General features: G+C 51.2%; 1 protein-coding gene across 11 annotated transcripts in view; it reads left to right on the top strand.

Annotated features, from left to right (window-relative positions):
• Positions 1–26,701, top strand: part of Eph (Eph receptor tyrosine kinase) — a 785,142-nt gene that overhangs the window by 502,089 nt on the left and 256,352 nt on the right. For 2 of the 11 annotated variants that reach the window (XM_065430504.1, XM_070534442.1), the window contains exon 1: positions 4,825–4,951. The exons of the other annotated variants lie outside the window; for them this stretch is intronic. In XM_065430504.1, coding sequence (XP_065286576.1) covers positions 4,864–4,951 — 88 coding nt within the window. In that variant the 5' untranslated portion in view covers positions 4,825–4,863. Of the gene's footprint in view, positions 1–4,824; positions 4,952–26,701 lie in introns of those variants that run through there. 11 annotated transcript variants of the gene reach the window in all.

The raw sequence follows: 26,701 nt of genomic DNA on the forward strand, positions 1-26,701 counted from the left end.
ATTGCGCTGCACGTAATGATGTTGTGTATATTAAAACCACAAATGAAGAATTAGGGAAAAATAAGCCGCTTGTTCGAATACACGGGACTGTTCCGAGAACGCATGTATTATCGCGGTTCAGCCGGTCCAACTCTCTGAGCGACGTAACCTGCCTGTTCAACGGCGTAACTTTTCAGGTGCTACATCTAGTACGGCCGCATGCAGGGATGAAATTTACAGTACTTCTGCTCCAATTTTACGATCATATACGCGCAGATTTGGCGATTTGAAATATTCGAAAACTGTTAAATAAATAGCGCTGTTGACGAGTATTGACTTCTCGATTCGAAAGCTTCGAACATACGCACACTTCTGCTTCTTTGTCAATTTCCAAGTCTCGGTCCTTTAGATTGGTACCGGTAGAACGCAATGAATGTACACTTTTCTTTTCAACTGTAATACGGCTTCCTGCTATTTATGAGTTGGGATGGGAGTGTTTGCCGTATGCGCGCTCAAACGTATTTTTATAATTCTGGCAATTTCTCTCTCTCTCTCTCACACACACACACGCATGCTAGCACGCACGCAGTCGTTCACCGCAATCTTTCACCGTATGAGCATGCGAAGGTGCTTCCAGAATTACAGCGCTGTTACCGCTCTGACGAGGAGGAGGAGTAGATTTTAATGGAGAGAAAGGAGGAGAGGTCGGCCTGGAACTCTAGCTAGTGGTAGGACCTCGGGCGATCGGGGCCATTGGTGGTCATGATAGGCCAATCAGAGCGTCGCACGCTCCTCGTGCGATGGTCTCCCGATCCGTCGGCGCTCTTTCGGACCAGGTGGCGTGATGTTGTAGTTGCAGCGAAGCCGGCTCCCAGTGAGAAGCGCAGTAACGCAAGGTTTTGTGGGAAAAACCCACTTCCAGGCGGAGATGAACAGTGGAGGCTCTCGGAGGAAGGGGGGGCGTAAACGGGCCTGCGTGTGGTGGGCTGGACGTCATCGAAAGCCTCAGTGGGCCGTAGTTTGGAGACCTCTGTAGAACGTTGTGTCTTGTTCAGTTACAACTAGAAAAAAATAAAGAAAAAGAGAACTCAATTCACTCTCACATGCATTGTGCTTATATTTGGATGCCGACAGGCAAGCTATAAACCTGTCGACATTCCAAAGCATGCTACGCAGACGCTGCCCTTGCTTTGCTGATAAATGGCGCGACCTTATGTTATAACCTTGTGCGGGTCGTAAAACCTCGTCAACGAGTGGAGACAATGAAGTTAACTTTTACCAATCGGAGCACATGCCCTCGGCGCACGTGCACACTTCCGTGTCCCTCAGTCAGAATGTGGCCACAGTTTCAGGCATAGGAACCGGCGGTCCCGTGCTCAACGGCAACGACACAGCTGCCGATCTACCACGGCGGCTACTTGCTGTTGTTGCACCTAGAAAGGCAGTTAGGGATCAGCTACAAGATAGTTTTAGGCCCAAACAATAAAACGTTCCTTTCCTTCGAGCGCTTCCTAACCTTACGTGAGGCCTCCTTACAGCGAAGGACCGATGGAGGAAGCAAGCATACTCTGAAAGCTCCCTTCACCCGTCCTCACGTAAGGAGCGGTTGCCGCCATGCCTGGGTTCGAGATTATCTCTTAAAAGCTTTAGGCGAACACCAGAACACCCCTATTCAATAAAAAAGGTTGTATCGTCGCACAATCTCTAAGTTGATGAGCTAATATAGAGAAGCGTGGACGCTATTTTTTAGTTTTGTTTACTAAATCTAAAGAAGCAGTGCATTACAGTGCGAAACTTGATGTGCTCCAGCAACGCTGGCACGCCGGCGTCGTGCAACGCCTAGCAACGCTTCCATGCCGCACGCGTGACTGAAACGAACGTGCCTGGCAAAACGTACCGTGCTCGCGCTTCTCCGAAGGTGGGCGACAGCGCGCACGCGCAAGCAAACGTCACGTGGTTAAGCAGTGAGGCGAAGTGCTCGTTCAGGGCCAGGAGCGGCGTAAGGACGCATGAAGGTAGCTTGGCCCAAACAATAAAACGTTCCTTTTAGGGGTGTGCGAATATTGAAATTTTCGTTTACGAATCGAATACGAATAAGACGAAGAACTCTCTTCGAATATCGAATCGAATATCGAATACATGTGTAGTATTAAAAAATTGCAAGAGAGGTAACAATAACTTTATTACCCTTTTAAAAATAACATTGCATTTTACAAGGTTGCTTCAAATTAAAGAGGTACTCAATTATAGATAACGGACTCAGGTAATGCCCTCAGTCAGGTAAAACGCTTGTTACAGATTGTCGTGAAGGAAAATTAACTGCTCAATATGGCCAGAAAGTAAACGCTCTCTATGCACTGTCACATTTCTACCGGTAGAAAAGACTCTTTCACTAGGAACTGAAGTGGCAGGGATCGCCAAGTACTTCCGGGCGAGTGCACTTAAAAGCGGGTACCTGAAGCGTCCAATGGACTGCCACCACTCACAAGGATTCATGCCCCTTTCCAGAAGAGGCTTTTGCGCGTAGTCTGTAACTTCCCTCTCAGGGGCAGATGCCAAATGTGTCTTCTCTTTGCTCATCACTAGATCGTCAAAAGCATTCCATACACTCGATGCCACCAGTGGACACGAAGTCGACGCTGGCACGGCGGTGTCCCCATGGTGTTCCACGACGGCTTCCTGGATCTTCCTTGTCACAAGGTTTTTCAGCCAGATCATCTGACCAGATGCCTGATGAACTGTGGCCATAAAGCGCGGATCAAGAAACATGCCTAGGCTGGCCACTTCATCAAATTTCCACTCCGCACAAAGAGCCTTGATACATCTTGAATCAATGTTAGCAAACCCTGAGTTGCCTTTGCAACCTTCAAGGCAATGGGGCATTCCAAAAATAATTGGAATTATAAAGCTTGGTGAAAAAGAAACCGAAACTGATCATGTCTCAAATGCCTGAAGCAGATAGACTTAAACAGAGCATACAGATAATGGCAACTCAGGGTTGCAAAGGCAACCCTGAGTTGCCTTTGCAACCTTCAAGGCAATGGGGCATTCCAAAATAATTGGAATTATAAAGCTTGGTGAAAAAGAAACCGAAACTGATCATGTCTCAAATGCCTGAAGCAGATAGACTGAAACAGAGCATACAGATAATGAGCCGATCATGCGAAGTTCTCAGTTAATAAACATGTTCTTAGGAGAATGCGGAGCAAGCATACAATTGGTTAATTGCTCAATTATTCGCAGTCTATCCGAATATTCGCCGTTTCCACCGTTATTCGGCCGTCCTCGGATATTCGTGAATTTCCGAACATGCATTTCTCGAATCGAATACGCTTCGAATATGGAAAATATTCGATTCGTATTCGAAATTCCGAATATTCGCACACCCCTAGTTCCTTTCCTTCGAGCGCTTCCTAACCTTACGTGAGGCCTCCTTACAGCGAAGGACCGATGGAGGAAACAAGCGTACTCTGAAAGCTCCCTTCACCCGTCCTCACCTAAGGAGCGGTTGCCGCGTGCCTGGGTTAGAGATTATCTCTTCAAATCTTTCCGCGAACACCATTATTCTATTAAAATGTTGTATCGTCGCACAATCTTTAAATTGAATAGCTAATATAGAGAAGCGTGGACGCTTTCTTCTAGTTTCGTTCACTAAAGTTAAAAAAAAGTTGCGCATTACAGTGCAAAACTTGATGTGCTCCAGCAACGCTGGCACGCCGGCGTCTTGCAACGCCTAGCAACGCCTAGCAATGCTTGCATGCCGCACGCGTGACTGAAACGAACATGCCTGGCAAGACGTACCGTGCTCGCTCTTCTCCGCAGGTGGGTGACAGTGCGCATGCGCAAGCGAATGCCACGTGGTTAAGCAGTGAAGTGAAGCGCTCGTTCAGGGCCAGGAGCGGCGTAAGGACGCATGAAGGTAGCTTTGGAGCTACCTTACGCTGAGGAAGCACCAAGGAAGCCTTCACCGAGGGCCCCTCAGTAAGGAAGCTTTCAGAGTGACATAAGGTAGCCTCACCCCAATGAAGGCTTCCTTAGTGAGGTAAGGAAGATTTCATTGTTTGGCTTCTTATGCTGAGGAAGTACCAAGGAAGCACCAAGGAAGCCTTCACCGAGGGCGCCTCAGTAAGGAACCTTTCAGAGTGACATAAGGTAGCCTCACTGCAATGAAGGCTTCCTTACTGAGGTAAGGAAGATTTCATTGTCTGGCCCTTACTCCTCAATTGGGAAACCTGTGCAACACACATCATAAAGCATTCCTTTAGCGACCACAAGAAACCAGCTTTTGTTGAATCTGCTTTACTAATGCGGCAACCTGCTGTGCGAAACAAACGTATGGCTATACAAAACAAATGAAATATCCGAAATGTTTGCTTATGAGCCCTCTCCATTTCGTGTGCGCCGTCCCACTACGATAACCTGTTCCTGGCTCGAAGAGGGCCTCTCGGGTCTCCAAATTTGACGTCCCTCCATAAACAACGAACGGGCCGAGGGAAGGGTCCGCGCGCGTTTTCTCCGGAGTTCGCCTCTCCTCGCGAATGCCTCCGCGGGCCCGTTTGCCGCCGTCCGTCTATCTGCGCCGATCTGCCTAGGGAGCCCGGCTAGCCTCCCCGCTGGTTCCCAACAGCCCCCACAAAATCGGCCGCGATTTTTCAACGCGGCGAACACACTCCGGGCTCTCCGGGTTTCTTTTTCGCCGTCTTATTCTTTTCGCGCGCCTTCTCTTTCCTCCTCTCAGGAAATGCGCGCGCTCTCTCTCTTTCTACGGCCGAGCCAATGGAGAGCGTGACCGGAAGTGACGTGAGCCGGCGAAAGGGGCGGTCTCTCGCTCCGGTTTCCGCGCGAGCCGCGTTCGCCTGCCCTCCCGAGCTGTCAGATGCAGTCATGGCGTCGGATCGGAGGGAGCGTTGGAAATTTGTCTGCTATTTGGCTGTGGTGTTGCCGGTTCTGGTGCGCTGCGAAGGAAACCAAGGTAAGGAACGCCATGCCGCGTTGGTTTGTCGTCCCTTCCCACCCGTGGATCTTTGGAGGACGCTCTTCGGGCTTCAACCGTACGTCTCGGGCAGACGGAGGTGCTTTGTTTTTCCTGCGCGCGGAACGGGGAAGCCGATGATGCTTGACCGGAGAAACGCGGCGCACGCTCGTGCTCCTTCGCTGTACGCGGGGCGGACGCGGCGTGGTAGTACAAAAGTCCGGCGTGGTGGTTGTTCGGCGACCGACGGTGCCCTCGCGGCCCTGCCGACAGCCGGTTTGGGAACTTCGCCGCTGGTTCTCGCGAGCTCGCCGGCTTGTTGTTTTGTTTTCCCAGCGGTTCGTTGTGTGCGATGCCGTTGCCTCTTTGTGGGGTGCCGCTTGTTCTCGCGTAACGCTCAGCGTCTCGCATGCCGGACCTTCGATTCCGTGTCCGGTGCGCGAAACTGGTGTTACCTGCCGTCGCTGGCTCTGTGGATCTGGTACGCAGTCACAAAACGAGCGGAAGTCGCGTATGCGATGTAGTGCACGCAGTGTCCGTACCCTTCGTCGCCATTCAATCGCTTGAGTGTCTCAACTGCGTGTCTAAACTTGTGCGAATATGCTTGAAAGCGTAAAGCGGGTTGCCATTGTGTTATAATAACAATAATAATAAAAGATCACTTATTACTCTCATTGCAAGTCGTTTCACGGGTGAAAACAAAATACTGATAAGAGCTAAATTTTAGCTAAATTAGTTGTCAGGATAGCAGCTGCTGTAGTTAAACCGAAACGCGTGCGGTTTTGAGGTACAGTGGATTCGTTATAAAGCAAAGCACACGCGCGCCTCCCCAAAAAAGCTGTGCGTAGCGTTTCTCCGGTCGGGCTGTGTTTTGTGATGGTGCGGTACAAACGGCAAGCATTGTCGACTGGTCGTCGGTGCGCCCCTTTGCGGTGGGCTTTCCCGCACGATCTCGGACCCACGCAAGACATCGACGCTGCACCGCCGCCACACCGGTTGTTGTGCTTGGTGATTTTGGTTCTGCTCAACCACCGGGAAAAAAAAGCTTCTGCGATTGTGTGTTTCTTCGACGTTTGTTTGGACATCGACGACGGCCTCCGGATTGTGGTCCCGTCACTGAATCAACCGCTGTGCGTCTATCCGTGCCACCACCGGATTTTCGGGGAGAAAATTGAGAGGTGATCTCCCATGAACGCAGTGATTTTTTTTTTTTTCGGCAACGATGGTGTGAATCGTACTGAAAGGTTAAGGTGAGTCGAAGTTTCATCTTGCATTTTGCATGCTCACGAATGGTCTAGATGGAAACGCAGGAAAGGCATTGGAGTTTAAATCATCAGGGATAGGGTAGAAGTGGGCGCTACCCGGCGCCTTTCGTACGAAGCGTCGTCAGGAAGACGTGTTACGAGGAAATGCGTGCCACCAGCACGATTCGAACGCGCCATTTATCGCCCGAGCGCCTTGCCTCGTCTCAGGCCCCAAGGACCGCGAAAAGATGTGGAGCGAGATATTTTCGCAGGAAGAAACAGGCGGAGATCGTCATCTCGCAAACCGCAGGCCCCGCTCGCCGATATCTCTGGGGGACTTGCATAGTCGTAACTCCATTATAACCGTAGGCATATCTGCATTAATCAGCACCCTATAGGCAGTGTACATCCTCACGTTTGATTACGCCGCCAAATATTCTTAGCTACGCTAAATTGTACAATGTTACCCACGTCGAGGTGCGGGATGTGAAAACACTCGGGAGTAAAACTACTGCTCGCCGACCACCGACAGATGGCATGCAAGTATTTAGCGTTGAGCGCAAGATGCTGAAATCACGTAGTGGAAGTACGTTGAAACAGTGACCATGTACAGTGACCTTAAAGTTGCGCAGAAAGGCAGATTGCATCACATGAGTATGTGGTGGCACGTGCCCGTTCTAAAAGGGGAATTCACTCAAGATCGTCATCACTGTAGCACTAGGACCGTAAGAATGGTGAGCTTGAAGAGACCACCAGCTACCATCCCGTTTCAAAGGGCGTTCTCATACAATCTTTCCACGAAAGCGTAACGTAGATCATTCCGTACGTGCTGGTGGAGGTGGCCCCAAACTCCGTAGCAGACGCCAAGTAACTCCCAGCAGTGCAGTTTTTGCACACGATTTCGTTTGTAGAGACTCCAGTACATTTCTTGCGTTACTTGATCCACGAATTCATTTTATTTTTTAGACCTTTAGCTAAAATGTAAGACACCTAGATTGAAATATCGGCACCTTCATAATCCAGCACATTTAACCATTGCGGTCTCATTTAGTGGAATGCTTCAGCGCCGCCTTTACGCCCGGTAATTTAGCTGTGTGCGCTATGTTATTTTCTCATTGTGTTCATTGTTCATAGAAAACATGATGCCCGTTTGTCATTTAAGTAATTAGTCCCTTTGAAATGTTGTTCTTAGTGCTTTCAGTAATGTAAATAGCTGGAATGTCTCACATTGGGAAGCTAGGTAACCTCTCCCCCATCCTGGTTTCACTGTCGCTGTCTGTATGCCTATTGAGATAGATATGCCTCACGTTTTCTTTATTATGGGATAGTGATTTGAATCGGATGGTGTCGTTCCAAAAAAAAAAAAAGAAAAGCTGCATTTCAACGCATAGAAAACGTAAGACGCGAGGTTGACGGACGTTGTCATTTTCCACGCATTGACTCGCATAAAAAGTACCTTCCGTCAGCGGGCGCCCTGCGACGTTGAGAACACTGGGCTCTTACTGTAATCTTTATTTTTTTTTCCCTACCTGCTGAGCCAAAATAACAAACGTGTGGTTTGGCGCCCGTTGATCCGGTATAGGTTAATCCCATCGGCGTCGATTCACCGCTAGTACGAAAACGCATCCAAGAACGTTGAACGGATAATTGAATTGGAACGCTCGATAATTCAGACAAATTTTGCATGTCCCGTTGGAGACGAATTTGCGCTAAGCCGGCTATGTTTGGCTGGTTCCAGGGCAAACGCTTTCGAAATCTTACGCGTGAACAGCTGAGACATGGTGGCAGAAAGTTCAAAACCAAGACCTCCTTTGCAGGCACCCAAATGAAAATAATATGCATACGTGTGCCTTCTGTGCTAAGAGCACAGCGACATCAGCTGTTTGAGAGCGCTTCAAAAAATGCACGCGACTTAAGCTGAATGAAGCTTTGTACCGGTGCGTTTATGCTTGATAAGACCGTGCGTTTTTTGTTTTGTTTTTTCACTCTCGTTAGCCCAGGGGGTTAGAGTTGCCGCCCCGAAAAGGCGTTGGCCCCCATTTCCCGGGCCAGGGCGAATTTTTCTTCAACACCCAAGCGTCGTTTTCTTCTAAGAAACCAGCATGCGGTTAGTAGCTTCGTGCTGCTCGCCAATGTCGGATGACACTTTTTCTTGAGAACTTCTTCCACCCTGCGGGTTTCCCCAAGAATGGATTTGCATATTAGAAGACGTGGGCGATGTCTTTTCGCTCCTGTCTCATTGCAGCGCATTCACACCGTCTGTGGTACAAACTTTCAGTTTGCTCTCGCTAGGCCGTTGCACGGTCTGTCATCACCTCCAAGGCTTGCTTGCAGAGGCGAAATGGCCTGTCGTAACTAGGGCCAAGGTTGCCGCTTCCGTCGTACCGTTCGTTGTAGCATCGCGCCATTCTTGTTCCCACTGAGGCATCGCCATATGAAGACGCCTGTGCGTGAGTGTGTTGAAGGCTCCCACGAGATTCTTATGCAACAGACTAGCGAGAAATAACTTCTTGATTTTCCTTTTTATCCTGGGTTTTTGACAACATCGCCTAAATTTCGCTGCAAGACAGTTGACATTGACATTCTTGACTATATCGCAATAGCTTGGTACCACTTAGTTTCTTTTCTACGTAGGGTCCTTCGTTCACGGGCATTATATATATATATATATATATATATATATATATATATATATATATATATATATATATATATATATATATATATATTATTGCGGATAAAAATCTGGCGTTCTTTTAGCAGAGAAGTCGGGAGAAGTCTGGGGTTTTGTTGTCTGGTAGCCCAAAGTTTCGGAATATTCTTCTTTTGGACCCGAATGTTTTACTTAAACACGCGAAATCACTCACTGCAACATGTGAAAAAGATAGGTGCTCACAAATCATTGCGACGAAATAATCTCTTTGTACCCTGGTTGTCAGGCGTATTATTAATGCGTTTAAACGGAACCACATTAACAAGAACGTCAAATAGAGACGGGCATGGCGACCCCTTCCTTACTTGGTTCTCAGCATTTTTTAACAAAGGAAAAAAAGTACCAAAAGCAGGGGACACGGGCACGCTTCGCAGGAGATGTGTGTTTTTTTTTTCTATATCTTGAAAGCCCTTGATGACACATTATCACATGCATTGGGAGCATTTCTGTGACCATCCTATAGACCTGTCGGGCCTTTCGTCCTTGCCTGTTGTCCTGTTTTACAGGTTCCCAATATACGCTCTTGCAACAAAATTGATAAAGTACCATCTAGACGAATGAGCCACTCTTCTTCAAAGCAATGTCGTCGCAGCGCTAATTCGCTTCCTAGCACACTATACCGCCGTTTGAGCGCCCCCCTCATCGAGGAATTTCATCAAGCGTCGAAATTGCGTTATCTTCCACAGGCATTTTCTTTAATTTGGTGCGACTAAATAATAATAATAAAAAAAAAAGTTTTATGCCGCGTGTGGGAAATGCGCTGCAATGCGCCATTGCCGTATTCATGTGAACGCGGCTACAAGAAAAAGCAACAAGGTTTCGTTTGCTCGAGCCAGTGGGCGCTGAATATGTCATACACTTATATATGCCGGTTTTCGCTTGAGTTGCTCAAGCTTGCTCAAAAAAAAAGATGAGCAGCGTTTATTGGTTTTGCAGCACCTGCATTTATTAGTACCCTTTATCAAAAGGGCACACTACGTGGAGAAATCGTGATTAACCTGATTTTCAGAAGCATCATTAGGGATGCGAAAATCGGTAATTACCCGGTTTTGCCTGAAACCGAAGGACCCGTACTGTACGGTACTATGTTGTTATGTTTGCTTAAGCAAGGATTACACAATGAGTAACTTGCACTTTGCACCTCCATGCACTTCGGAGCTTCTTGACTGACTCTATGACGTTGTAGCTACATATACTAAAAGGGTACTGCTTTGGGCTAGTTGGTTACAGTTGATAATATTATGTTATTTGCGCACCACTTTGAACGAGAACTGGGGAATGACAGACACAAGCGCAAACTTTCAACTGGTTTTAATCGTAGGAAGTCAAGTGGCTTATGTACACATATGCATGTGACGTAACATGAAATACACAATAAAATATGCATGCGAAATCAACAATGCAGACTTGCACACGTGCATTGGCAATATCAAGATAAATTCTCAATAGTGTTTGTGATGCCCAAGACAGATATGTCTATGGCCCACACATCTATCGCTCTGCTTTCGCAAAATCCGGCTCCGTTAAGATAGCTAAGTTCATTTTCTGATAGTCCCAATGAAGCCACACTGACGCAGTTCGAGCTCGTGTCTGTAGTTCCCCAGTCCTCCTTCCAAGTGGTGCGCAAATAACATTGATCATACATCTACTAGTTAAGAAATAAAGCGCATAGAAACATTAGGATGCAGCCGAAACAATTCTTTTTCTCCCATAATTATCCTGGAACTGCTTCTTCTAAGAAGGATATCGATCCCCTGTGTGAATGAAACTGTAACACGCTAGAAATCTCGACTTGGCTTTTCGGCTCTTCTATATGCAGATTCATGCTTGCGTAGGAAAAAGCCAGCCGACGCCAATTCCTAGCTGGAAATGTTCCCACACAGATGGCAGTTGGCGATGCACTATTTGTACTGTAGGTTCCTGGGCTCTCTTGTAAACAGCATTCCCCTCCCCCCACGTCGCCCTTTCTTTCTTCTTGCTTACTTTTTCTAATACACCAAACCGTCAGGTAATGCCAGGCTATAGGTTGTCGCCGCTCCTGTCGGTGAGTTATCTCTTCACGAAAGGACCGCTTGTTTTTCTGATCCACGCATTCGACTATCGCAAAGGGGGGAGGGGGAGTGCATACACGGTCGGAGCGTTTTCGAGAACTGGGGATAGCTCGCGATAGCTGCAAGTTTCTCTCTCCCTGCTTTTCAATTTTTTTCTCCTGTTATTATTTAAGAGAGTCGTCCTTTTACTTAGCGTTCGGCTTAGGCACCGTGTGCTCGCCTTCCGATAGTCGCAACCGCTGCGGCACTGCGGAAAAGCACAGCGCCAACACGCGCGCGGCGCTGGATTCCATCTCGCTGTCTGGGCAGCCCGTCCTAGGTCCCGCACCATCGGCGTCAGCCGGCTGGTGGCTTATGATTTAGTTGCGAAGGCTCGTGCGTGCGTGTGTGTATGGGTGCGCTCTCCTTTACTTCGCCGCTGTTATCAGTCGTCGTCGCAGGAGGAATGCCGCCAGTGCCAACGAACGTCGCGTCGCCGCCGCCGGCTTCGCGTTATCCCCTGCCTATAGCTTCTTTCACTTCCAGAGTGCTCGTGATTGGTAGGCACCGAGGAGCCGAAGAAATCTGTCTGTGCCAACATGGAGCATAACTGCGGCAGCAGCTCGGCGGTGCCCCAGCGGCCGCCCGAGAGGTCACTCACTCACTGGCGCCCTGTTCTCTCTGTGCGATCAAGTGAGGGCCCGTGCTTCTGCTCCTTCGGCGAGAGGACGGCACCCCCCCTTTTTCTTTCTGTTCTTCTTCCCTCGCCCAGAAGGAGAGAGGGGGAGTTCTGCCTGGTGGACCCGAGCGGGCGTCCGTGTTTACCCCTTCGCGCCGGGTGATAAGTGGTGATGGGAGGGCGACTTTGAGTGATTTAGTTTCGATGGGCGGGATTCGCAGTCGGTTCGTGCGTCTGGAACGCTTTGTTTTTTCTTGTTTCTTTTTTTTTTCTCTTCATCGCTTTCTCTCACTCACTTCCTATCCGCTATAAGCTGTTGCCTTGGCCCAACGACGAAGAGAGCGGCGCGCTCCGCTTTCGCAACCGAAGCGCGCGCCCCGATGTTGCTTTCTGCCCGCGATCGGCAAGCCCGCCGCCGTTTGAATGCAACGCCACCTCTCTCTATCTTTTCCTCTCCCGATCGTTCGCTCTCGGTGGAAAGCCGAAGGAGGTTGTTGGACGTCTAAAAAAGGCGTTCTTGTTCCTTCGTTCGTTTCTCTCTTCGGGCCTCTCTGTATGCACGTCGACTATACGTACAGTCAGCGCCGCACTCGCGCGTATACTCTGGCTTTCGTCTTCTCGGCTCGGCGGCACATTGTCTTGGCATCCTCATCTCCGCCGCTTCGGGGAGTTTCCTTTTCCTTCGAGCGGCGCGCGCTTCGCTTTGCCGGCGGTTTTGGTTTGTTTACACGACTCTCTTCCGTGCGCGGAGCCCCCCCCCCCCCCCCCCCCCCCTTCTCGGAGTCGTTTTTGCCTTCTTCGTCATCCACCTTGCTCCGTTCTGGTTTCCGTGTTTTCTTGGGGGGCCGCGATGACGATACTGAGAGACGAAATGCCTCCCGCGCAACAAACGGGGAAATGCCCGAGCTGACTTGTCTTCAGCTAGCATCGCCTTCTTTCCGCTGTTCCGGAGAAAGCTCCTGTTGACGCGAAGCTCGACCGCGCATGGTTTGTTGACGTTATGCGAATGAAAGGGGGGGAATGTTTGTTGTACACGGTGTATTGCTTGGCTGCCTGTAGTCGTTTGCACGCAGTGCTAGAATGGAAACTACGAAAGGGCTGGCGGTGTTCCGGTGTTTGGCGAATGGAAATTTAGCTTGCGTAACCTGCAGATATGGAAACGCTTGTGAAATAGTCATTGCTGGCAGAGAAGTGCATTACTGGACGTTGTGAGAGTAAATACAAGGTAGACCAAGATTTGCTTGAGCAACGAGTACATCAACTAAATGAACTAAAGAAGAAGACATGGGTCGTTGAACAAGTGTCAGCACTGCGGAAAATTTCACACATTCCCGCCCAGAAAGTCGACTATCCGCAGTTAGCCTAATGCGAATGCGAATGCGAACTGCGAATGAAGTATTGTAGTGAGGTTGTCATACCCACTCTTCATGTGTTGCGGCCGCCTGTAGGATGAATTCTCGTTTACGGGCGTACTTATGGCGGCTATGGTGCAGGGGAACAGACTGACCATTAGACCGAAGTGTAAAGGAGTACTCACGAAGGCCTTCAGCATTCGTATGCATATTGTTCATAATATGCTTTTCAGTGCCCTGACTTTTGAAAGGCGAGATCAGTGTGCTGAATGATTGTCTTACTGTAATGACGAGAAGGTGCACTATATCATTGGCACTGGTATAACAGGTACCGATTCGTCGCTTCGGAACCACAGACGTTGAGAACCGTTTATCAGCTCGGAAAGCGCTTTCTGCAATTAGCCAGCCTACGTTATCATCGTTGACTTCTAGGTGCGGCTCGTTTTTCCTACTAGTCTCCGTGGGATCTCTCTGTCATCCTTTTATACTCCCATCCCTTCCCTTCAACCACGTGTATAGGTTAGCAAACAGGACTGAAGTCTATAGCTAAGCCCCCTGCATTCCTTCATTCTCTTTCTCGCTCGCTTTCTGTTTGCTGTCTAACTCGCCCGTTTGAAGATGACTGTGCGGTGTGGATGTGTAGCAAGACTCGCCGCTTCGGTCGGGCTCGTTTATTCCGCTGCGCACTCTACCGATCGCTGTGCTCTGCTTGCGATAGCAAGCTTTCTTGAAGGGACCGGCCGGGCCTTCTTCCCGTGTCCGCCCCTCGGCGTCTCGTCTTTTCGGCGTCTGCCCGAGTGCGTGTGGCCGCGTCCTCTCGGGCGACGCGCCGCCGCTCGTTCGGGGGACGCCTGTGGGAGCGCGGCGGCGGGGATGAAGGAAGGAGCGAGGCCTCCTCCGAGACGTTATAAATGGCGCTGCGCGCGAGGACGCCCGCAGGAGGGGCGTCTCGGGCCGAAAACTAACAATGGTCAGCGCAATTAACGTCCGCCGCCGAGAGCTCGCTCCTCGCATGCCGGCGGCGCTTGTGGTGCTGCGCCTGGCGTAATACAACGCACACACGCCACACACTGCAGCACTGCCGTCTGCTCGCGATGAAGGGAGGCCGGCTTGGTGGCTCCCTGCGAACTGCATTCCAAACAGTCTCGCCCTCTCTCGGCGGCTCTGGCGTTCCGTCTTCTCCTGCGCCTCCTCGCCCTCGTCTGGCGGTCCTCGGCCGAGGCCTTGCCCAGCCGGACGGCCGCCGTACGTACTACACGAGACCGGCTGCAACGACGGAAGAACGAGCCGGCCGTGGCGGTGCCGCCGTAGCGCGGCCCGTCGACTGGTTCATCATTGGACGGGCGCAGATTTCGCCGGCCGTGGCTGATTATAGTAATTTCGTATCGACTCTCGCGTTATCGATATGGACGTCTTTTCCGACCGTATATGTGTGTGCGTGTGTGCTGCGGTGGGGTGTGGATGTTGTTTTTGGCGAGCGCTCGCCTCTCTTTTTTTCTTTTTTCGTGCTCTTCTTCGTCTTCCTCTCTCTGTGCTCGTGGCGGCGGCTGTTTCCTGCGCCACTTGCTCGTCCCTTGCTGCACGTGCTGCTGCTGCTGCTTGGATGCGAAGCTAGACGAACGAGGGCGGCCGAGCCTGCTGGGTTCACCTTGTTGCTCTCGCCGCCGCTGGCCCATCCTGCGGCCAGTCGTGGCCCGTTCAGGTCACGCCTAGCTTGTTCCCCTTGTCCTCGCCTCGCGGGGCTCACCTGATGCGCACGCGCGGCTCTGCTCGGCCTTCCTTTCCGTGTGGGTATTGTACCGGGAAGAACAGTGCACGTCCTGGTATTGTGCTCTTCTTCCGAGCCGCGATCGTCTTGTTCGTGTTGACGGTGGCGGCACGTCCGGTTCAGATCTGTTTGTTCACCGACATCGTCTCGAGCGCGGCCGGCCACGGCCAGAGCCGTAACCCGCAGCCCGCCCGCACGTATGAAAACCGCGTCGACAAAGTGTGTTTCACTGCCGCGCACCCTGGCACGAAGGAAACGCCATCCGGCTTCGAATTGCTTTCAAAAGACCGCAGTTGCATAGCACACATTTCCCACTTGAAAGCGTTCTGTGGAGCAATATACCGGAGGAAAAGGCTATTGGTTACGTATGAGCATGTCGGCTGTGAATCACCTCACATTGGTGGCGTCTGTGATACTCTTCTTTGGCCCTCTCCCACTGACAAGATGTTAAGACTGATTTGAATTTGCTAACTTACTGTGCATGCATCATTTCTCTCTCTCACTCTTTCAGTATCATCTATATTTACCTTTGTACTACGGTTCAAGCCTGTGTGTCATCGGTTACGTGAGGCTTTGTATTGGACGTATATCAAAACATGTCCGAATGCGACAGACAGGCAGACACCCGATATTACGTAACATTTCTCTTTTGAGGACATTTAGTCTTGACTGCGGTCATTTTTATCGCACCAATTGCTAGGCACCTCCACAAATCCCATTCGATCCAATTTTGGCTAGCAAAGAGGCCAGTACCCTTTTCAACTGTTTCATATGCGTCCATGTATTGCGACAATTAGTCGACTTGTAAATATTTTGAACTTCATCTTTGTAGAGCATTCGTAAACTATTTTTGCAGCTAGGCGCCGTCTGCAACTATTGCTGCGCTAATTTTCTGCATATTATATACCGTCTAAATATCCTTTAACGCAGACACATGTGCAATCAGTCGATGAAATTTCTTGCTATAGGAAAACCAAAGATGGTTTTCAAAAGGCAAGGAGCAGGGCACCGACTCGCAGGCAGTTTCTGGACGCGTCCAATTCTGACTCCACTCATGATGGTTAACCGACCTTTCGCGCCGCGCAAAGCCAACCGTGAACGCGTCCGTTTCGAATCTGAAGACCGCTCCAACCTCTTTCCCTCTCTCTTAGTGACCTAACTTGTATCTCCGATAAACGGGGACGGTATTAACGGAGCCTGTACCAAGCGTCGCCGTTTTGTGCTCGGCTGGTCGCTGCCATACACTTCTCCGCTTTCGCTCCGTTGCCTTCTGCTCCCGGCCACGGCTTCTTCGGCCGTCCCTTCAACCCCCATTTCCCTTTCCCTGCCCCAATCCCGCTTTCCTGTTCCCTGGGGGCTCGCTGCAGAACCTTTTCTTCCCTCCCTCCCGCTTCCTCCTCGCTGCGTCATCCCCGTTTTTCCTCGGCCCCTTCCTCCCCTGTATCGATCGAGGCAACGCGTCGCTGCCCGGCCGATTAATCCACGCTGCAGTGAGCGGGCCCGCTTGGCCGGCGCGTTCGTTGCCCAGGCTCCAGCAGCCGGAAAAGAGAGGGAAGTCGGCCAGGCTTTGTCCTTCCTTTCTTTCCTTTTCTTCTGCGCCCTCCCCTGTTCTTCCCCACCAAGTGTTTTATTGTCTTCCTACGGAGATGATTCCTCCATTTGCTTTGCTTCTCTTTCTCGACGCCCGCCTCGGGTGTGGTGTGTTGTAGTATATGCTGCACGTACGTGCTTGATATGTGCTACCGGCTATTACGTGCCTTGTCTCGGTAAAAGCGTGCAGCATAGAGCAGGCGACGATTGGCACCAACGAAGTGACCATATTTCTTCGCAGCGCTTAAACGTTAGGATAAATCAAACATCCGTAACTAAAAATAAAAGGACATTTGCTCTGGCCAATCATAAATGCACATGGTTACCATGCCTATGGTGTTTGAGAGCTCTAAGATATCGAGGAAAGGAAAATGATAAGCGGCACACGTTCGTTTTTCGTGCCCGCGTCATTTCTCAATTGCACCATAGCATTGTGAACGTGTTACAGTTCGCCATCCTGGCATTTTATGAACGCCACAGCTCTGAGGGGTCGTGTTTTAACATGCGAAAAAGAGCGTTTTGAACATGGCTTTTATCGCCGGATTCATCTCGTTGGGCGTCACGAACGGCCAGCGCCCAGCTTAGGAGCGATTGTATCCTTTCGTACGGACGCTCGATCATATAACATCACGCGTACGAATCAGTGCGAATCCGGGCGTCATTATTAGCAACTTACGCTCGTCGTAGTGTCCGCAATACTGCACATTTTTAACCGACGCGAGGTATAAAAAACCCAGGGGAATGGCCTGTATGTACGCGCTATATGGTGTTACGAGGGGTGGCGGTACGGCGGGAGGGACATCAGATTGAGGGGGGGGGGGGAGGGAAGGGAGGGGTGCAATTGAACGGAGGAAGGGGTGCGTGCGGGAGGGACTGTACAACCCCTTTTTGCCTACGTATTCGTCGCCGTCCGTTATGTATGTACACATAGCCGCCGCGCTCGACGCTTTGTCGTCGTAGCGACCGCCAGCGCCTGCGATTATATTTACATCGAGAGCTAATTTGTACCGGAACATTCATAACGAGCGAGTCGCCGCTTCTTTTTCATCCCCGACGCTGCTCCCCCGTCAGAGCGAAGCGTGACATTGGTTTTGTTGCCGTTCTGACGTGAACGCCTTCGTTGTGTTATTCTTTGCTACTTTCATTTCTTTTTTTTTTTCCTGCATAGACATTTGATTTGGGCCTTGATAGCTCCTTCCTTTTTCCCTTCTGGTCTTCTGGTAGCGGTGGTAGTCGCTAATCCGTTTATCCTGGCAATCTAAGCCTGCAGTGAACCGCGGTGTACATCGTTGTGATTTCAGGAACTGCTTAAGGTTGCTCATACAGGATACTCGTGACGAACCACGTCTACCAAACAATTTGCATCCTGTCCGTGAACGCATAACGCGGCGATATCCAGGCCACGCGCGACATTCGGAATAGAAACTTTTGTCCCAGAAAGTGAGCCGCGGTAACCCACTGAAACGCCGTGTGGGAGTTTTCTAAGAGTAGCGCCAAGTACTCGCAGCTAGCAGGAAAGTGTACGTCGAATAGCGGAGTCCTCCCGTTGAAGCCCCATGACCGCCTCTTAATCAAAAATTACAGTCCCAACTTCCATTTGCCATCGGCGATCGGGCTTGCGTGTGTATTTCCTCTTCCGCTGTATCGGCTCGATAAAGTGTTCTGGCGACTCTTTCCGTGTGGAGAAGGATGGTTCGCACGTGGTTCGATGGTTCCCTGTCGTCCTGCTTCGCACGGCCGGGTGGGTCTCTGCGCGTGGATCGAGTCGTATACGTGAGTATCGCGCTGGGGTATACGCTCTCGGAGGTGTCGAACGAAGCGCCGCCTGCAGGGCGTGGAAGGCGAAACGGATGCGCACGCACACAGCTCGTGCGGAGGCAGACCGAATCGAGTTATCGCGCTCCACATTCGCTCCTCCAGTTTCTCTTGGCTCCAGCAGCGCCTTGATAATGCTTCGCGGAGGGAGACGCGGAGCGTTGTGCCTCTTGTTGAGCTTACTGCAGCAGCGCCGTACGAGGTTGTGCGTACGTGTGTGTTGCGTCGGCGCCCGAATTTTTGTTTAGTGACTCCCGCTCCAAGCCACGTCCCGCCCGCGTACGCCACCGCGCCTGTCGAAAGTGATATATACACGCGTTCCCGTATACCGTGTTGTGCCACTACCACAAGCCCGGATTCCGAATCTGCAAGATGCGGAATCTATCCTGCGAGCGCCATAATTCTCCCTTCACAAGTCAAGATGCTGCGCCTTCGTGCGGGAGAAGCCTCGGCGGAGCAGCGTGTTTTGACGTGTCCGCGTGTGCCCGACGGCCCGGCGCCGCACCTCCCTTGCCTGGAGGTCACCGCGCGCGCGAACTTTGAACCGGGTGGCCAGCGCGGTCGCTGGTTGGACCCCTCGGACGACCGTCGTGTGCTGACTTTGTATTGGGCCGTTTGAGTGACAATGGGCCTCGGGGATTATAAAAGCAGCGAGACGCCGCCTGGAAAACAGGATCTGCCGACCCCACCGGGAGAGAGTGTCGCTCCCGACTGGGGTGAGATGTGAAACGCGTTTTCGCCGGACGTCGTCGTGCGAGAACAGTCGCGTTTGTTGTGAGCACTCGGCCCCAGTGCCGACCCGTTCATGTCCTGTATGATAACCTGTATATAATGTATAAAGTCCCTTTTGTTATTCTCATCGACGCCAGGCTCGGAGTCATCGCTACCAACGCTCTGTCACGAAACGGGTGACGAGCGCTACGGGACCACAAAGCCGTAATCGTGGTGCAGCGGTACAAGTTCGTAACACTGGTGGCACCGGTTGGATGTCGTAACACTGGTGGCACCGGTTGGAAGTTCGTAACACTGGATGGCAGCTACGGGATTGACCGGCATCAGCTACCTCGGCGCGGTGAGTGCCTGAAGTTTACCTCAAACACCAGACTTTCTCTGACACAGGTTATAGTAGCTTAGGGAAGGATTTGGTGTTGCATTGTGTTTAACCTTGTGTGTTTCAAGCCTAGTAAGAGTGTTTTGAAAACCAGGGGATGCTGAGGGGGTAAACAGGGCAGTGTGTGATATACTTGCATATGTCTTACTAGTAGTGTTATAGTAGCGTACGGCAGGTATATTCAAAAAGGGTAAACAGCAGGAGGACAGTGTGAACGATGGAGAAGTACAAGGTGAAGGAACTTCTCGAAATTTGTGAGGAGTTGGGCATTGAGTTGGGCTCAACCAAAAGAAAGAATGCGATCCTTGAGGTCATGAGGACTGGGGACGTAACGGCTGAGGAAGCCGCAGAGGCCTTGGCGGGTATCAATGAACGTCGGGAAAGGGAGGAGAAGGAACGTTGCGAGCAGGAAAGGAGAGAACAGCAACGTCGCGAGGAGGAAAAGGAGGAAAGGAGAGAACAGCAACGTCGCGAGGAGGAAAAGCAACGTCGCGAGGAGGAAAAGGAGGAAAGGAGAGAACAGCAACGTCGCGAGGAGGAAAAGGAACTTCGCGAGGAGGAAAAGGAGGAAAGGAGAGAGAGGCAGCGACGTGAGCACGAGCTTAAAATGAAAGAGTTGGAGATCCGAAATAACTCGCCGGCGCCTAGTCTCACTTCTAATGTTCCAAGAATACGCGATCAACTTTCACCCTTTGTCGTCGGAGAGGATATGGCCAAATACCTCGTGAAATTTGAGCACGTGTGTGAACGGAATAGCATTGAGCGATCCCTTTGGGCACAGAATCTGTTAGCGTTGCTTCCTGGGGAGGCATCAGACGTAATAACTTGCTTATCGAAAGAGGCGTTTGAGAGCTACAGTGATGTGAAGGAAGCGCTACTGCGGAAGTACAAATTGTCGCCCGAAGCTTTCCGGCAGAGGTTCCGGTATGCAAAAAAGGGTAAGGAGTCGAATGTTGACTTCGCGTTTCGTCTAAAAGCCGACTTGGTGGAATGGCTGAAGGGCGAAGAGGTTTTCGACGACCGCGACAAAATTGTCGAATGCATCGCGTTGGAGCAGTTCTACCGTTGCATTGATGAGGATGTCCGGCTCTGGCTACAAGATAGGCTAAAGGATGTTAAGCTAAACAAGGCAGCAGAGTTAGCGGAAGAGTATTACACACGCCGCAGCTTGCACAGCAAGGCAGTGCGCGTAGAAAAAGCTGATAGGAGAGATTGGTTTTCCGGGAAGCCCGACGAACGGAAGCAAATCACGCGTCGCGAGTTTCGGGAAGACGAGTCGCTTCCCAAAGAAACTGTAAGGGATGGACAGAATGCATCTCAGAATGATGACGATGGTCCGAAACAGCGAAACGAAATGACGCGTTCTTTTGAAAAACGGAAACCGTTAACCTGCTACAATTGCAAAAAGCAAGGGCACATCGCTGCAAGCTGCCCAGAGAGAATTGCTTTTGCAACGATACAGGAAACTCACAAAAACATACGTCTATTGGAGCCCTATGTGCAGGAAATTAAGGTAAACGGCAAGAAGTGCCGAGCACTGCGGGACTCTGCAGCAACTATGGACGTTGTTCACCCGTCTTTCGTCTCCTCGAGTGATTTTACGGGAGAGTGCGTTAGGATACGGCAAGTGGCCGAGAAGGAGAGTGCCTGTTTACCGATCGCAACGGTTATCATTGAAGGAGAGTTTGGGAAACTTAACACCGAAGCCGCTGTGTCAGCCGCCCTCCCGGAGCAATTTTCCTACCTCTTCTCAAATAGCTCGGAGCAGCTGCTGAGGGATCAGGGCAAATCATTCTTTGCCGACGTGGCGTACATGGCCCCCACGCGATCCAAAGCGCGCCCGCTGTCGAAGGAACTTGACTTAGCGACGGGAAGCGAAAGGCGGTGCGGCACACGGACCGATCACGGTAACTTGAGTGGCGAGCAGTCACGGGAGAGGCAGAGCTCGGAGGCTGGCCTAGACGAGCGGGTCCTGGAAGTGAGTGGGAGTGACGCGTGCAGTGCTAGCCGCGATATAGACTCGACGCCGCAATTAGGCGACGCGGGCTCCGCACTCGCTCCGGTTTCCGCCAGCCGGCAGGAGCAGGCTGCAGTTGAAAGAGAAACTCTGATTCGCGAGCAAAAGGAAGACTGTTCAATAGCCGATCTGATGAAGAGCGTCAAACTGGGAGTGAAAAAAAAGATGGTTTCATTTTACGAGGAATCTGGCTTATTGTACCGCCGCTACACGGATAAGCAGGGTCGCAAATATAAGCAGCTTCGGATTCCGCGAAAATATCGCCGGGAAAAATGAATGACCTCATTTGCTTCCTCAGAAGTATGTTTTCGGTCCAAGTGATTTCAAGGGGACCATTCTATTTGTAATTATTATTGCTGATTAATAATTGTTTCTATTTTGTTGCGTTGTTAATTTGAAAACTGGTTGTTTGAGCCTTGTGTACTGGATCGTACACCTGCCTCCTGTTGCAGCGGGAGCAAAAAGGGGATAGCAATTTAGTTAGGTTGATTTGAATTATGGCCTTGTCTGGTGTTTGACGGGAGACAGAGGGCACTTGTTCGTGTTGGGTGTTGCCTTTTGCCGGTCGATTTTGCAAGCTGCAGAACGACCAAGCGGGACCAGTGGCGAGAAGCAAGGTCTTAGGAACGACCCGAGCGGAGCTGGTCAAGGTGCCTTGGCGACGACGTGGTGAGCAGAGCTCCTGTCCTGGCGAGTCGGACTGGGCACGTGATGTTACCTGGCGTCCCGACACTGGACGTGAACTTGGACGAGCCTGACGAACGTGCGCGCCTGGCATCCGAGCCACGTGGAGGCAGCTCGTCTTCCCGGCGCCTTATCTGAGGGCGGGGATGCTGTTGTGCCACTACCACAAGCCCGGATTCCGAATCTGCAAGATGCGGAATCTATCCTGCGAGCGCCATAATTCTCCCTTCACAAGTCAAGATGCTGCGCCTTCGTGCGGGAGAAGCCTCGGCGGAGCAGCGTGTTTTGACGTGTCCGCGTGTGCCCGACGGCCCGGCGCCGCACCTCCCTTGCCTGGAGGTCACCGCGCGCGCGAACTTTGAACCGGGTGGCCAGCGCGGTCGCTGGTTGGACCCCTCGGACGACCGTCGTGTGCTGACTTTGTATTGGGCCGTTTGAGTGACAATGGGCCTCGGGGATTATAAAAGCAGCGAGACGCCGCCTGGAAAACAGGATCTGCCGACCCCACCGGGAGAGAGTGTCGCTCCCGACTGGGGTGAGATGTGAAACGCGTTTTCGCCGGACGTCGTCGTGCGAGAACAGTCGCGTTTGTTGTGAGCACTCGGCCCCAGTGCCGACCCGTTCATGTCCTGTATGATAACCTGTATATAATGTATAAAGTCCCTTTTGTTATTCTCATCGACGCCAGGCTCGGAGTCATCGCTACCAACGCTCTGTCACGAAACGGGTGACGAGCGCTACGGGACCACAAAGCCGTAATCGTGGTGCAGCGGTACAAGTTCGTAACAACCGCTAGCTCGCCGCTTGCGTTCTGAATTCAGTTTCCCCGTCCCAATATCTGTTCTCTCTTCCGCTCCTGAGTCGTATGCTAGAACGTGTTTTCCTCTGCCGATGTTTTCTTCTTCTTAATTCTTTTTTTTTTCTTTCCCGATCGTCGAAACGAGGAGGAAGCACTTTCACGCCCGGCGTCCTCTTGCTCTTATTTTCCCCTCCGCTTATCTCAGCGTCCTTAAGCGGCGTTCTGTTTCTAATCCCATTACCGCTTCGCTTTGCCTTCCTTCGCTTTTCGATGGGATTACCAGTTTGCGAAACCCGACCCGATTCACATTTCGATCTCTGCGTGTCCGAGTGAAAGTGGTGCGAAGATTGATCGAGACATAACTGCCTGCCGCTCGAATAGGGGGGTAAACGTTTGGACAAGACGCTAATCAGCAGCGAGCGAGCAAGGAGACGGACAGAGGCGGTGGCGATCTGTGAGCGTATAGCCTGAGCTACGGATAACGATCCCCTCGCGGGCGAGACATGTTTCGCAAGTCGGCGGCTGCGTATATAATCGGACAGAATCCGCGTGACGGGAGACCCAACGCCTAAATGCTATGCGTGTATACTACAGGCGCATCGTCGATTGAGCCACTCCTTTCTTTCTTCTTTCTTTTTCATATTTATGCCCGTTTTGTTTGGAACAAATCGCGCTGCCTCCTCGTTTATACGAGTATATATCCTGTAACTTAACGCTTTTCCGCGCGCCTAAAGGCTCGCGTATGCTTGCCGAATCGCTTCTGGCCCGCTGCCCGAGATGGCTATCTTCTCCGTTATACGACGCGCAGTCCGAAGTCGTCGCAGTATATGGCGACGGGCGCGTATGTGCTGTGCCGGAACGTGAAAATGCGGAACGTGTCAACGACGTTGTGCGGGACTAAACGAGTGGAAACTTTCTTTTTTTTTCCTTCGATGCCGATTCTCCACGCTCGATTTTCGGTTCAGGTCCATATACTGGCACATGTTAGCAGCGCCCTGCTCTTATTTTTGTCCCCCCACCCACCAACATCGTTCCCCCTCGTCGTGCCCATGCGGGAGACGCGGATAGCGGTACATCTGCGTTGTGTGCGCTGCCGTATACATGAGCTCCCGGTGTAGGCGCGCCGTCACAGATTCTGTCCACGTCGCGTCGACAGAAAAAAAAAGGAGAAAAAAATAAAGCGCGCGCCGCGATAACGCTTCGGGAGCCGTTTGTGCCGATGCTTTCGCGAAACGCGAGGCAAAGCGAAGAAAACGCGCGAGCATAGCCGTGTTCTTCTTGCGCCTCGCTCAGTTTTCTCTCGTATTCTCGTTTATCTATTGCGTTCGTTTTTCGTTGTCTTGCCTTTATGCAGCTTCTCCCGCGGCTCGTTAACGGGAGTGTTCTACGCGGGTGGCTGAGGAAAGAGGGGAAGAGAGAGAGAGAGAGAGAGTACGAGGCGTCGTCGGCGAATCGACGACGACTTCGTCGTCGTCGTCTTATCTGGGTCGTTGTTCGGAGCTGTATGCGCAGCGAACGTTGCCACGTTCTCGGTCCCTGCGCGCCCTGCCCCCGCTGTTCTGGCGAAAGAAAAATCTCGGTTGACCTCGGCGTAACGAGATTGCCTGCTGCGGCCCGGTGCTCTATTGGCATGCGGGTGCGAGCGGCGGCGCAACCGCCAGGCGAGGCTGTTTTTGTTTGTTAAACGCTCTCCGGCGGGTTCCGCGCCGCCGTCGCGACAGCGACGACTTGGCCGAAATGGCGTGTGTGCCGCGACTCGACGGTTTTCTTCTCGTGCGCTTTCGCTGCTTCTTCGCGTTAACCTTTGCGCGCTAAGGTGTCTCTGTGTTTGTGTGTCTCTCTCTTTCGCTCTTCCGTTTCCTGGTTCCGCGCTCTTCTTTTTCTCTTCTTCTTTCCTTCGTTCCCTTATCTCTGCTTCCGTTATTGTTGGTGGGCGCATTTATTCGACTTCTGGCGTGTCGTTGGTTGTCGTCTTCTCTGCAGTGCATTTTTTTTTTCTTTCATTTTCGCTTCGGTGCGGGGCTGCGAGATTCGTGTAGAGCGCAGATTTCGACGTCTTCTTCTTGTCGTCTTGGTGAGACGCGGCAGGGCAACGAACCCCAAGCACAGTTTTGTGATGACGCGTAAAGCGAGCTGAATCTTACGCAGATAGCGTCCCAATTTTTGCTTTTCATCCCGTGCGTAAGCTTATTTATTCATTTATAATAGCACGGTGTCAAAAATGTGTCCGATAAGGACCCGTAGGTTAAGCCATTCACGGACGTTTGCCCTTATATTCAACAGTTGCTCTCATTTGTGGCACGAGTTATGAGCTCTGCGCTGTTTGGTACTAGACGTTCTCGCTCTTTAAAAAAAGAAAGAAAAAAAAGGAAGAGAAACTTATTCTTATTGACTGAAGAACAAAAACGCGCACACGCGCAATGCACAAATACCTTGTGCCCGAGTAGGCTTTGGAGAAGGTAGTATTACGTGTTAACGGGAGTGGTGGAATTCTTTATTGGCGGGCTCGCAGACAAGTTCAAACACTGTCAGGGACGAGCCGGCTATGCCTTTGTCTGCCCCGAACAATGCTGTCCGAGAAGGCGTTCCACGGGCGAACGCGCGCCCCGTAGAGACGGTCCGTTGCGAAATCGCAGCACGGTACATTTACATGGCGTTCTGTCGCAGCGTTTAGGCGACGTGGTGTCAAGGTCGATGCCGCTGTGAGAAAAGGCTGCTCGGTTTTGCACGGATGAACGCTTTCGAACGTGCAGTGCATGCAACCCTGTGCAGTCCTGAGGCGCGCCGTTACGTCACTGAATTATCTCTCTCTCTCACACACACTTCTCCTTCTTTTTTTTTTTTTTGACAGCCTTCGCAGGATTCTGCCTGAACGCAATGGAGCACTGCCGATTAATTTTCAACATTTTATTCCACAATTTCCTTAATGAATCAGCCCCTTTGGCACGAGGCGCGCCTGTGAGGTTGCGAGACGACGAAAGAAAATCTTAAAAACAATGAAGAAAGATTAATGCCAGCCACATATTAGCGCGGGCGGTAACGCTGAACAGCTGATGAAAATATGTAACATGGGCAACTTATGAAAGCGATTTGGCATGAAATGTCGGTTCTTTGTGAAGCTGCATGGAGAAGGTGACATAGATAATGCTCTTGTATATACGCACGATGACTGTTGCGCTAGTGAAATTGTACTTTATAAGGCGCAGAAAACTCCGGAAAGGGGCCAAACTTGAACGTGAAGTCCGTCTTTTGACTCTTCCTTTCCTATTGATTTGTTTAGCGTGGCCTCCCCTGTTTCCTAGAAAACCAACTATTCCTTTTGCAGGTATTGTCAACTCTATAGGACCAGGGCCGTGCAACTTGTATTCCTGACCGGTATATGGGTGCCATATGCTAGTGTGCCGTATCCAGCGGTGGAGCTCTGTACAAAACACTTTTAAATTAAGGGTGCTGGCCCGACGTTGATAAGTCAGGTATCGCGCGGATCGTGCGTTTAGAGATAAAGGTCACCGACACGAATAATGAATCCGGTCGCGTCCGTTCTGGACGAAACATCAATACAGGTCGTTTAGAAAAGTCCTTTGCCTGTGCGGAGCAGAGTTCCGCGTCATTCCAGGTCGCACGTCAGACGGGGATCGGCGAAGGCTTTTCATCTCGCCTGACGGCATGACAGACATCAGCAGGGCGGACGCCACGAGGCACGCGACTCAAGCTTCCGTGACGGCGTTGTATCGACGCAAGCGCGCGTGTGATCGGTCGTTGAGCGAAGGGCTCCAATCACCGTCGTCGTCGTCGTACTTCGACGGCGCGCTGATGGAGGCATGACTTTTCTTGCCACCGCTCTCACTCGACGTCTTATACAGGAACGCGAGACACCACCCCGCACGTGACACGACTACTTGTGAAGGGCGTCTGGGGGTGGTGGGCGGTTACCGCTCGCTTTTTACG

This window comes from Dermacentor albipictus, chromosome 2 (assembly GCF_038994185.2).
Source record: "Dermacentor albipictus isolate Rhodes 1998 colony chromosome 2, USDA_Dalb.pri_finalv2, whole genome shotgun sequence".
Lineage (NCBI taxonomy): Eukaryota > Metazoa > Arthropoda > Arachnida > Ixodida > Ixodidae > Dermacentor > Dermacentor albipictus.